Below are 13871 nucleotides of genomic sequence, written 5' to 3' on the forward strand. Positions count from 1 at the left end.
AAACCAGCTAGTAAGCCTCATCTTCATTAACCTGTTGGAACAAGGTTGTCACTCACCACATGCCGGAGGGAGGAGGAACCCAGAACAAAGGCCCTTATATAGACCTTTTAAATTGCCCACCCTCAAACTCGAGACCGTCCCCCAGAAACATCATACATACATCACAGAAGGGGTGTATCCTAGGACCACCTTCCCCAATGCATCATACATACAACACAGGGGGCTGTCTAAAACAGAATCCCGAGTGTGTTGTTTATCTCCTGTCTGGCAGGTTACCTGATTGCATTATCTGGGTTTTGGCCACTCTTTTATTATAACTACTTAATTCCTGAATCCAGGTCACACACAGGCTCACCCTATTCACAACTTAAATATGCCCTTAAGGCAGGATTGGTGAGCACAGAGGCATTTCTTCCCTCCTTGCAGAGAAACATTTGGTCAGTTTGGGAGAGTCAAAATGGTTTCCGGACTGCCTTCCTGTACTGTTTCAGACATGTGGTTTATGTATTTATGCATGTGTTTGCCTTGTACATTTAGTTTACATATTTGAGACCTCAAATTCTTATAACAATACCTACGGCAAGTCTGCAAGCAGAACTGCTCTCTCCCATCCTGAACTATAGCTTCCACGGGGGGGGGGGGGGGGGGGAGAGAGAGAGAGAGAGTGCATAGCCATTATGGTTGGTAGCCTTCAGCAGACTTTATCCTCCAAGGTTTGCCTAAATCAGGGGTAGGCAGCCTAAGGCCTGTGGGCCGGATGCGGCCCAATTGCCTTCTCAATCCGGCCTGTGGACGGTCTGGGAATCAGTGGTTTTTTTACATGAGTAGAATGTGTGCTTTTATTTAAAATGCACCTCTGGGTTATTTGTGGGGCATAGGAATTCGTTCATTATTTTTTTTCAAAATATAGTCTGGCCCACCACATGGTCTAAGGGACGGTAGAACAGGCTACAGCTGAAAAAGGTTGCTGACCCCTGGCCTAAATTCTCCTTTAAACCATCTGGCTTGGTGGTCGTCGCTGCCTCTTGTGGGAGCAAATTCAATGGTTTTAAATATGTGCTGTGTGAAGAAGTACTTTCTTCAGCCTGTTCTGAATCTCCCAGCATTTAGCTCCATAGGATAGCTACAAGTCTAATGTTATGAGGAAGAACAACTTGCCTTAATCCACTTTCTCCATGGCATTATCACACGCGTTTATATGTCATCTCTTAGCTAAATTAAAAAACACCTCCAAATGCTGCAGCCTTTCATTATAGGAGAATTGTTCCATTTCCTTGATCATTTTGCTTTTCACTTTTTGGAACGTTTTCCAACTCAACAATATCATTTTTGAAGTAAGGCAACCAGAACTACGGACAGCAGGAATACAGTTGCAATATAGATTTGTATAATGGCATTATGCTATCAGCAGCTTTATTTTTAATTCTTTCCTAATGATCCCTAGCATGGGATTTACATTTTTTTGCAACTGCTACGTAGTGGGTCAACATGACCCCAAGATCTTGTTCCTGGCCAATCACCACCAGTTCATACTCCATGAGCATATATGTGAAAGATTTTTTTTTTTGCCCCAGAATGCATCACTCTACAATTGTTTATCCTGAAATGCACCTGCCATTTTACTACCAATTCACTCAGTTAGGATGGGTTCTTTGGGAGGTCTCTGCAATCCCTCCTTTAATTTAATGTCCTGGACAACTTAGTATTTTCAGCAAACATGGTCACGCCACTGCTCACTCCTAGCTCTAGATGGTTTGTGAACAAGTTAACAGCACAGGTCCAAAAGCCAATCATTGGGGGACTCCACTTTTTACCTCCCTTCGTAGAACCATTCCTGATGTACAAGAGTTATTTATTTGATTTATATACCACCCTTCATCTGAAGACCACAGAACGGTTCACAACCTAAAAATACAAAATGAAGATGCAAAATACACAATAAAATCAAACCAAACCAATAACCATCCTTCTACAAGAAGGCCACATCTTATTCCCATGAGTGCTAAGCTTGTAAGAGGTTTGAACCCTCCAAACCATATAGGATAACACATAAAGCTATTTTATTTCACAGCAAATGCAGCCAATACTATGGCATAACATGTATAAACAATACAAGAATTCTAACCTATGGTCATTCTCAGTAAGATTTCTCTACCCCTGTCCTTCCCTCCATTATGTTCCTCATTATTTTAGATTTTAGAAACACTTAAATGCACAATGTTACATGTATAATGATGGCACTGCAATAATAGCAGCAGCCAACTATTTAAATGCACAACAGTTAACTAAACATGCATAACATACCATTGTAGTGAAGTGGCTTTGGGAATCCATTGAATATAACAAAAATGATCCCTCAAAATACTAAGCTGCTTTCCACTGGCACACATAAAAATGATGTGCTAGTTATAGGTGGTAAAGAAAGTCAAAATGTAAGGAAAGGCATTCCTGCCTTCCCAGCAGGAAATAAGATTTAAAAAGCAACCCTGTTGCTCTGTCTTCATTCCAAGGCAACAGCCAATAATTTCTCTGGAAATTGAGGAGGCGATGGGAAGAATGTTGCAGTTACAATACTCTCCGTTAATAACTCCTTCCATAAAACTGGAATGGTTCTTCCAAGGTAGAGCAAACAAATCTAGTCATTAAGTTAGGCAACATATTTTACAGCAGGAAGTTTTCAAGTCCATCTGTGCATCAATATAATTAAGCGCCACTGCAGTTATGATTATGAAAACACACCTCTTTGTCACAATAGCTTGACAGACTACTGCTTCTCCTCTGAATCAGCAAACCATAGAAAATGTACTGGTCTGCTGTTTCTTCACATTCTAGCCACATTTTTCTCCAGTTGCAGAACAATTTCCTTCAAAGCTGGATCTTCTGCCCAATTGACCTCACTTCCAATAATGAGATTCTGAAACAAAATCAGTTTGTTTAGTTTTTAAAGAAATACTTCAGATACTTCATGCTCCCAGTAGCAAATGGAACTCTCTTCAGGATGTCAATACTAAAAAAGGGAAAAAAATATGGGCTGATAAAAGAAAGTGGTCACACATCGTGCAAGTTATACGTTTGGTCATTCACAATCTATGCACAGAAATGTTAATGTTTAATATATTAACTGTCAATAGATCACAAAATTCCCCAATAAATGTAGCTTTCTCATCAGTAAAGACATTCTTGCTAGTAGGACATAAATTGACTCAATTTATATTTAGTACAGATCAAAATGATATAATCTGTCCTTCTCAGAGGCAGTTTTACCTGGAAGATGTTTTGAATCAATGTCGTCATCTCAATTTCCTTTTGCAGATTTCTACGGGCCTTCTTCAACATTTCACTCACTTCCATATTGTCCAGTTCCTCTTTTCGTTTCATTTTCATATTATGTATATCTGCCAGTTTGCAATCCATAGCTTGCTTTAGTGCTATTGAATTATGAGGAGAAAAATATGAAACTATGAGCTTGATCATTTCCCAAATCCTAGTGCTAGAAGAGGCTTTGTAGTGAGTGATTTATGACACGGTTTTAAAATAAAGAAATACAGTTGTACCTTGGTTGTCGAACACCCTGGAACTCATAAGTTTTGGCTCCCAAACACTGCAAACCCGGAAGTGATTGTTCTGGTTTGTGAATGTTCTTTTGGAACCCGAACGTCCAACAAGGCTTCTGGGGCTTGATTGGCTGCAGGAGCTTCCTGCAGCCAATCAGAAGCCATGATCTGGTTTTTGAACATTTTGGAAGTCAAACGGACTTCAGGAACGGATTCCATTCAAGTTCCAAGGTATGACTGTATGCCTCCATTCCACACACCATGCTTAAACCGTTAGAACTCTAAACACATGTAGAGTTTTATCCAATGCTGCTGCTTTGCGAGCAGAACAGACTTCCATCTGACACAATTTCAATTCCCTTTCCTTTTTCCCCCTCCTGCAGCCATCTGTGTACCTTCAAAAGCTGCTCCACAGGGTTGGGGAACCTTCCAGAGCAGATTTATGGGCATGCATAGTATTAATACAACCAATAATGAGCTTTGTTTAGTCGTTTAGTCGTGTCCGACTCTTCGTGACCCCATGGACCAGAGAACGCCAGGCACCTCTGTCCTCCACTCCCTCCCGCAGTTTGGTCAAACTCATGCTGGTAATCTCGAAAACACTATCCAACCATCAGCTACAAAACACTTAAAGAAGCTACTACAATGCAAGTATTGCATTTCAACACTGTTTGTAAAAAGTAGCAAGTCAGCACTGAGTAGTGAACAAAAATCAAAGGTAAGTGATCTTATATAGTAAAAGCAAACTTTGAGTGGGGAGTGCCAGGCTGTTTAGAAGCAAACTGGACCGATGAAAAATCAAGGTACTGGTTTTTACATACTAAGGGGATTCCCCGTGTATGCAGAAGTATATATTAAGTGTGCAAATAAAAACAAGCTCTGCTGATTCTACAAAAACTTAGTTTTGGAAGAAAGTGTGTACACTTTAAGGCAGGTCTGTGTGGGTGGGGGCAGCCAGGCCCACTTGCCCTGGGCATCGGAGGGCTAAGCTAGCCAAGGGGCCATCCAGACATGCTATCATGCCAAGAACACCCTGTGACAGACCGGGGACTTATTGGGTGAAACACCCATGCCTGTCCATATGCACTGCAAGGCTTTGATAATAAAATCTGGACCTGTGTTACTGCATACTAGGTCAGATTAGGTGTTGGCCTGTCTCACAGACAAGCCTCCCGCCCTGGGCTTCTGACAAGCTCTGCATGGACCTGTATTAAGGCCATAATATGGCTTAAGGTTCTTTTCTAAATGGGATCATGAGAATACAGTCCTACCTTGGGTTGAAGTCACTTCAAGTTAAGCCTTTTCGGGTTGCGCTCCGTGGTGACCCAGAAGTAACGGAGCACGTTACTTCCAGGTTTTGCCGCTCGCGCATATGCTCAAAATGACGTCTTGCGCATGCGCGGAAGCGTCGAATCGCGACCCCCCCCCACAGACGGGCAGTCGTGGGTTGCGTTCGCTTCAGGATGTGAACGGGGCTCCGGAACGGATCCCATTTGCATCCTGAGGTACCACTGTATGAGTAAAGCAAGCGGCAGTAATCATCCAGTAAAACCAGAATTGGAGTAGTTAACGGAAAGCTTTGTGGGGATGCTTACCTATTTCTGTTATTGTTCTTGAATGCCCACAGAAAGAAGTCTTAGCGCCTGTGTAATTGCACACAATGCTACTGTGATGTGGCCTTTATACTGTTCTTGGGGCACCTTCCTTACCACACCCCTTTTGCACTAACCACCGAACTGACTATCCATGAGAATTTATAATGTGCACATCCATCATTGGGTGGAATGATAATGTTTCCAACACACACTCATTTTCATGGCACACCACCTTTATAAGATACAAAAGGGAAACTGATATTTCACTACGGTTAAAAAACTTACATTGTCTTCTCTGCTTAACTTCATTCAATTTTTCTTCCAGTTCACGAGACTGCTATATTAAAAAAGCAGTTCATTAATATATTTTGTAAAAAATATCTAATCCGGTTGTCAGAGTAATACTTGTTGGCATCCTTCTACCTCGAGAGACAATGGAGTGCTCTTCCAGAGGTGAAGTCAAAACACTGAGTTAGCAGCACCAAAGTGACCTCCCTGGGGCATAAGCCTGAGAAGTGTATGGAGGTCCTGGGATGCCCAGATGACAAGACTGCCCCCTCTTGGCCTCGCTGCTGTGGTCCAAAGGAAAGCAGATAAATATATTTGGCACCAACTTGGCTGCAGGAGTTGCCAGAAGGTGGTGTACAAGATGCCATCCAACCACCTTAAGGACTCCATTCCAGATTTGTGTAGGGTTTACTCCTTAGGATTTTCTTCTCCTGAAGATGTCCCACAAGGCAGTAGAGGTTTGGGATCAGTTTTCCTCCTCCTACATGGACTACCTTCCCAGATAAGCCCCATCTGCCACTCACTTCTCTATATAGCCTGTGCAGAAACCAACTTCTGGAACATTGGACCCACTATTGGTCTCATCCACTCAATCTGCCGAAACCTGTCTTCACATATTCGGAAGTCCCTTTTTCACTGATGGTTTAAGACCCATTGGCTCCCCTCACCTGGTTTAGCTGGCCAGTCAAAGCCATTCCCAGGGTGTGGCTACTGTTGCATGCTGACAACTTTTAGGAGCCACAGGTGTAGGGTGGGGACCAAAGGTGGACAAGCTACCCTGAAAAGAGCACAATGTGTCCCCCCCACTACCCCCCTGACACCCCAAAGTAATACTGTAACTGTGAATATTAACTTTAGCACTTTTTTTCTTCAGAGAAAGGGTAGTATGTAAACACAGTAACTTTTTTAAGTACAGCTACACTTGTATCTACCATGGGTTGCAAATATATCTTTTCTAGACAACGAGCCTTAACGTTTTAACAGAAAGGATACTTGCCTGCTTTAATTTAATTACTGCAGTACTAAGCATCATAATGTGTTTTATAGTCTCCCCGATCAACCTAATGAAAGCATAAACAGAAATCAGCATGACCCTGAGGCCCATACAATCAAATCAAACCTATATGCAAATGCACTTAAACAGAAGCCTGATGCCCTTCTTCTAAGAAAAGCATATATAAGGACATATAAAGTTGTCTCATGTTAAGGAAGACCACTGGTCCACCTAGCACAGTACTGTTTACACTGACTGGCAATGGCTCTTCAGGGTTTCAGATAGGGGACATTCCCAGCAAAGCATGCAAAGCTCTACCACTGAACTACAGCCCTTTCTCTTTGGTATGGAGTGATTTGGAGTGAATATGCAGTGTTGGATTAAGCTGCTTAATTCTTTCCCTGGCTGTGGTTTTCTACTGTAAATCCCCCCTTCCCACATTGTTCTATTCCCTACAGAGTTTCAAATGTGTTTCCCACAGGGGGAGTTGCAGCAGAAAGCAGTGGCCAAAGATTAAGCAGCCCCCATACTGCTATTTCTCTCCAAATCATCCCATCCCAAAGTGCTAGTATTTTTGGTGTGCATTTTGTGTGCAGCATTTCATTTGGTCCTTAGATTACACCAGGGCTGCAGAACTCTGAGTCTTCCAGGTGTTGGCCAATTCCCATCAACCAGGATAGCCGATAGTCAGGGATTATGGAAAATATATTTTGGACTCTTGGTTAAGACTTTATTGACACATTTCCCTGCAATATGACCCAGCCTTGTATGTTTTACTGAACATAACATACACTTTTATTCCGTATTTTATGTTATATTATATCATATTGATTTTCTTGCTTTGGTGCCTAGATATCTATGTTGCGTGGTGTAGAAACTGATAAGTAAACAAAAACAAACAAACGTAGTCTAACATCATCTGGAGGGCCACAGATTCCCCATCCTTGGTTTAAATCTATTCACAGACTCAATTTAAGTGAAGGCAGTTTGACTTCAATTCACTTTTCTCTAACAAAAAGTTGAAAACTGCCTGCACCAGATCAGGTCTAAAAGCCAGGTGATGGGGGTATTTCTAATGGCCAAATATTCATATATCAAGATATCTGTCTTCGGCTTTTACTAGTACTTCTATGTGTGTATTATGCCAGCTAAGCATGCAACACACCTGGGCATCAAGATATTCATCTGCAGCTGCAGCAAGTTGCAAGCAGCGAAAAACAACAATAAAAAGCAGTATTTAGAGAAAAAGTCTCAAAAGTACATGTTATGGCACCAGCACCTGTGTGTTGTAATGCAGATTTGGTCAAGTTCCTATGAAGCAAAGGGGCTGGAGCCATTTAAAAACCAGGGTGGGGACAACAGCATGCTAGACCGCCCACTTTTTTATTGTCCATGTTTTCCCCTCTTCAGCTGTTTTCTTCCTAGGGGAGTTACTTTCACTGTTATGACTTCCCTGTGAGAAACTGCCAAAACATGTTATGGGGAGGTAAATGACATAGGCGCTTACTCTAAGTGGACGCTGCCCAACAACCAACCAACCAACCAAAAACAAAAGCAGCAGCTGCCTTCTATAAAAATCAGCAACAGCACAATTCTAAGGAACAGGTTTGCTGAGATCACAGCTAATTTTAACCTGATTCTAGTTTTAAACTGTATCCCAGTTGTAGTTAAATGGAACCACAGTATGAGAATTTTACAAAGGACTAAAATAGGGCATTGCAACAGCTGATTTAAACCAAATATAAGGGACTAGAAATTTCATCTAGGAATATCAGTTGTCTAACCAGAGTGCCTTTCTGAAATATACTATTATCCACAGAAGCAGTATTTAAATATCAATTCCATAGTCATTAAACAAGCTACAAATACTCTTGTCGGTTAAATAATTCAGTTTAAATAACTCCTTGGACTTTCAAATCCCCTTACTTTAAGTTGTCATCATTGTTCCTCAGCTTGGTTCTAAGTGCATCATTTACTTGCAACCTATACAGTTAAAAAGAAGAAAAGTAAGATGTGTTCTGAGGAAATGCATAACAGTATGTCTAGGACATTCATAGAAGAAATAAGAACTGGATTCTAAGAAATTTTTTTCTGCTTTCATATACACATTTCCATGAACAAGTGATGCACCATAACTTACTGGCTAAACATTACACATCACATCAGAGTATTTCAAAGATCAAGATGTGTATGAAACTTTGTATAGTAAGGAACCTTGTGTTTGTATTTCTGATGAAATTCCAATAATATATTTTATTTCAATTAGTGGTTAAGCTGTTTCATGTGCTAAATGCATAGCTGTCAACCGTCCCTTATTTGGCAGGAAAGTCCCTTATCCCAGCGCTGCGTCACGGCGCTGTCCCTTATTGATGGATGTCCCTCAAATGATGTCCCTTAAATTTCAAAGGAAGCAGCTCCTCTCCCTCCCTCCCTGCCAGCCAGGGAGGAGGGAGGCTCCAACTGTGTTGCTTGGCTGCGTTGCTCACCCAATAAGGAATCTAAGAACGACTGGGGGGGTGGAGCTTGCATGCCTTGTGCCGATGAAATTGGCCGCGTTGCCTGGGGACTCGCCTTTGCTCAGCGCTTCGCAGCAAAGAGGTGACGGTGGTTTTCCTTGCTGCATCCCCTTTGCCAGGTTGCTGCGCTGTGGGAACCACCGCTTGAGGCTTCGTTTGGCTGCTGGCTGGGCTTTCTGCCTTTGGCTGGGAGGGGCTCAGAAGTTGAACATAGCTGTGCTCTGAAAATCCCTTATTCTGGCGGCTGATCCCTTATTTTTGAGGCTGCTGGTCCCTTATTTTCAAATCTGTAAGTTGACAGCTATAGCTAAATGGCATAGGTTTTATTTATATATTCACTAAACCATTAAACCATTTTTTAAAAAGAAGCAGACATATATGAAGTTCAATAGAAAGCAGCTGCAGAGTAAAAAGTTGTCTAATGCTCAATTTTGTAAAGCATAAAAATTACTATTAAGTAATTTCACATATGTAACTTTGCTGCACAATCAAGCACCGAGTTGGATGCACAAGCCCATTAATTTCAGTGGATCTTGATTCCACATAACATTTGCTGGATTGTGGCTTGGATTTTTTAATTTCCATGTGGTACGAATCTGACCAAACAAGCCATCCCTGTGGTAACAGACACAGTATATTTTTAATTCCTCCAATCTACATTAGTTCTTCATTCATGTCCTATGTTATACTTCAACTTTTCAGAAAGATTGAATCTTTACCTTTGTAATGCCAAAGTTTTGTGTCTGTGTGATAGCTTCACTTCTTCCAATTCCCCTTCCAAGTCTTCTATTGTACTAAGAGCAAAAGAAAACTCAGGTAAACAGAAACCAAGGATCAGGTGATCTGAAACGTATATTTCTTAGGAGGTGATTCTTTTATCAATTTTTTCTAACAACTGGAGAAGTTTTTAACACATTTTCCTAGTTACTGATGTTTGAAAAGCAATATTGCTCTGCTCAGATATTGGTCCTTACTCTTTCTGCAAGTTGCATTGGGAACTTGGAGATGTAGAACAGCAAGTAGATATGTAATGCTAAAATTATTCATATAATGATATCTGCTCCTCCTCCGCATTTAATGTAACATCTGTGTTGCCAGCATTATTGGGTGGGAAAGCTTTCTGAGACCATGCCACACAAGCACGTAACTTGTTATTGGATGCAGCATTCAGCATACAGATTTCAACTTCCTTTGAGAAATTAATCCATTTTCTAGACCCCAAGGCTATGAAACAAGGTTGGTGGGTGGACAATACAGGGGAAGGGATTGAGCAGAATTTCTCAGACAGGCAGTGGAGCATTAACACCATGGACAGCTTGTTGCTCTTCTTGATTACAAGGGGCAAACATACAAAATATGCGGAAAACCATTTACACAATTTAAAGTGGCCACAGAACTTCCAGTTTATTTTTTTAACATGGTCTGAGCGCAATGAACAAAACCACAACAAGCTGCTTATCCCATTTACCTTGCTTTCACACACATTCCCTTGGAGATACATCCCACTGAAATAAGTACAGTTTACTTCCAACTATGTTTGTTAAGGGTAAACAATTTTAAAGCTTGCCATTTAAACTCAGAACAAGCATAAATATATTTTAGACACTTTTAAACACAAGCCTGATAGTTTATAAATACTACAACATTTTCAGTTATTTTGTTAAACCACAGATAATTCTGCAAATAGAAATGAACTAGAATATGCAACATGTAAAGAGATACAAGTGAATGCTTCATACCCATTTCCTCCTTACAAATATAACATCGCCGTTAGTCCTTTTTCTTTTGCATAGAGCACAAAAGTAAGTTTTTGCTTGTTTGAACTGTTTGTGGGGGAAAACCATGGAAACATCATAGTAGCATATTCATTAATAAGTTATGATGACATACCTCACAATGGCTTTTTCATCAATAACTTGATCCGTAATGATTTCTTCATCTGTCACATAAAAGATGAATATGTTAGAAGTAACTGAAAAACACTCCCCCCCCCCCAAGAGGAACATGCCAATATAGTATAGTAAGTTTCAAAACACCAGTTCATAGGATTATACATCACAAAGAGAAATAAAGTCCTCAAGAGACTTCATACTGGTATTTACTTTCTAAACAAGGGCTTATCAAATAACTTTACATGTTTGTACTGTATTTTTTATTTAGCAATATATAAACATAAGATTTTTTTTATTTTTCACAATGGTAGTCACACACTTACTTGCATTAACTGTTGCATTATATTCCAAAAGTTGTTGCTTTATTTGTTCTCTTACTCTACATAGTAAAAAACAAATTAAGAGAAAAAAATCAAAAGAGTGGATCTGGTAGCAGTTTATAGAAAATTTATCTTGTTTACATATGAATTAATAGCACCCACCTTTTATCTGATACTGAAATCAAAGACAGGAGCATTCTGATCAGCATTTTAAAGGAGGAGCTGGGTATGTCTTTAGAAAGACCCAATCTTCAGATGAATGGCAGTATACAAATTTAATAATAATAATAAATTAACACCCTGAAAGGATCTTGCTTCTCCCATTACCACAACCTTAGATTCCAGAAGAAGTCAGCCATGACACACTCTCTGCCTTTGCAGCCTGCAGCCTCTCTCCCAACTTCTCATTCACATAACTGAATTTTCAACTATGGCCTTTTACTTTTACCTAACTAATCAGGGAGGGAGGCCCACCCATTTGGCCTCTGGCACAGAGCCATTCCCTTTGTTCTCTTAATGAATCATAATTAGCTGGCCTGGGCTCAAGCATAGTCTACCACTTGAAACTCATAACCTATAATGCGAGGGTGTGTGGGTGCCATTGAGGTTGGTCTGGAAGCTGCAGCTAATGCAAAACACAATGGCTCAACTAGCTGTAATGTCAATACAGCTGGACAAAGCCCAATACAGCCTAGAACCATAATCCCTAAAATATAATCTTATCCCTTTATGCCCAGCCTATGACTGCACTCTGAAGGAGAGGGTTTCTTACAGATAACATATCCTCAGGAGGCCTGCTCCATGTAATGTAGAAATTGGGGCTTTAGAGTGGCAGCACCTACTCTTTGGAACTCCCTCCCACTGTGTATCAGATGCTGCCTCTATAGTCTTTTGAAGACTTTCCTTTTCCCACCAACCTCTTACGGGTAGATTTTTGTTTTGTATTGGACCCGAAGTTTTTTTAATTTATGTTTTCACCGTTAAATCGCTTCAGGCCACAGAATTATAAAGTTGGGCAGGATCCCGAGGGTCATCTAGTCCAACCCCCTGCAATGCAGGAATCCTGCCCACAGCCATCCCCGGGTGGGCTGAAACCACTAACCTTCTGGTTAACAGCTAGATGCACAAACCCATTGCACAGACCTGGGTACTTTAATAAATAACTAGGTAAAGGTAAAGGGACCCCTGACCATTAGGTCCATTCGTGGCCGACTCTGGGGTTGCGGCGCTCATCTTGCTTTATTGACTAAGGGAGCTGGCGTACAGCTTTCGGGTCATGTGGCCAGCTCGACTAAGCCGTGAACCAGAGCAGTGAACGGAAACACCGTTTACCTTCCCGCCGGAGTGGTACCTATTTATCTACTTGCCCTTTGACGTGCTTTTGAACTGTCGTGGGGATTCGAACCACCAACCTTCTGATTGGCAAGTCCTAGGCTCTATGGTTTAACCCACAGCGCCACCCGTGTCCCAATAAATAACTACATATGCACAATTAAGGTTTACATGCTCCCAATGCATTTCTTTGGTCTTTCTAAATAATATTATAGAGGTGGCATAGAAATTCAAATCTACCGTGACTGGAAACAGCAAATGCGACAGTTTGGAGGTGGGGGGGGGCGTGTTTGTGCGTGGGTGTTTGTAGAGAGGGCAGGGGTGCCAACATGAATACAATATTTTTTGGGGGGGAGGCATAAGCGATCACACGACGTGGCGCACGTTTACTATTTGAATGGCAATGCCCATCAACTTTAGGGGGGCAGCCCCTTCAAATATTTTATGGGGGAGCGAAGGGCGTTGGCTCCTATGAGAGGGAGTGTGAGTGTTTCTCTGTTGAGACTCGCCCGACACCAATACCCAGAGAGGGCCTGACCTTAAAAGCGACACCAGGTCCAGCTTCTCCTGCCCCTCCTCGCCCACGAGCCGTCGGGTTTCTTCTGATGTCTCTTCAACGAAGCCGTCGAGAGGAGCCGCCGCCGCCGCCGCCTCCCTTGTTTCCATTCCAGCAGCAGCAGCGCCCAGCCAGGCCCGCTTCCCTCGCGCAACTCCCTCCCTCCCCTCTGTTTCAAAAGGCCCGCCGCCTCAGCCTTACGTCACGGTCCCGAGGGAGCGCGGTGATCGATTGCTCTTGCCTGAGATAAGCCGCACTCCCAGCTCCGAACGAAATCCGAAGACGCTCTACCTTCCGGCCTGGTGGGCCACGCCTTCCAGCTTTAATGGGCGTGCCGAAGAAAGCTCCTCTTCAAGGGGGCGGGGCGTCAAGTGCGTGGAGTCGCCTTTGCACCCCGCCGGAGGGGGAAGAGGTTTTTTCGGGGGCCATCATTTTATTAATTACTACTACTACTACAGCTACAGCGTTAGGTCCTCTCTCGCGCAGACATACATAATAAAACAAAGAAAAATGGGTAAAGGACGGCGGTCGGTTATAAACCAACTAAAACAAGAGGCGGGGCTTTACGCTGCAATCCTGAACACATTTACACCTTGCATTTCGTGGAACTGGTGAATTTAGGCTTGCAGTGTTAAGATGAGAAAATAAAAAATTGTCCAGTAGCACCTTATGGACGTACTAAGTTTGTTCTGGGTACAGTGGTACCTCGGGTTACAGACGCTTCAGGTTACAGACTCCGCTAACCCAGAAACAGTACCTCGGGTTAAGAACTTTGCTTCAGGATGAGAACCAAAATCGTGCAGCGGCGGCAGCAGGAGGCCCTA

General features: G+C 42.2%; 1 protein-coding gene across 1 annotated transcript; it reads right to left on the bottom strand.

The window, feature by feature from the left end:
* Positions 1-2205: 2205 nt before the first annotated feature.
* CENPH (centromere protein H) lies at positions 2206-13187 on the bottom strand. Its single transcript, XM_081930274.1, has 9 exons — positions 13030-13187; positions 11163-11218; positions 10838-10886; positions 9667-9741; positions 8358-8414; positions 6435-6498; positions 5435-5486; positions 3265-3428; positions 2206-2914 (listed from the first exon to the last, which is right to left on the bottom strand). The coding sequence occupies exons 1-9, from the start codon at positions 13155-13157 to the stop codon at positions 2822-2824; spliced, it is 738 nt and encodes a 245-aa protein (XP_081786400.1). The 5' UTR covers positions 13158-13187; the 3' UTR covers positions 2206-2821.
* Between the last annotated feature and the right edge of the window lie 684 nt (positions 13188-13871).

The sequence above is a fragment of the Podarcis melisellensis genome, assembly GCF_964234715.1.
Source record: "Podarcis melisellensis genome assembly, chromosome: 11".
Taxonomy (NCBI): domain Eukaryota; kingdom Metazoa; phylum Chordata; class Lepidosauria; order Squamata; family Lacertidae; genus Podarcis; species Podarcis melisellensis.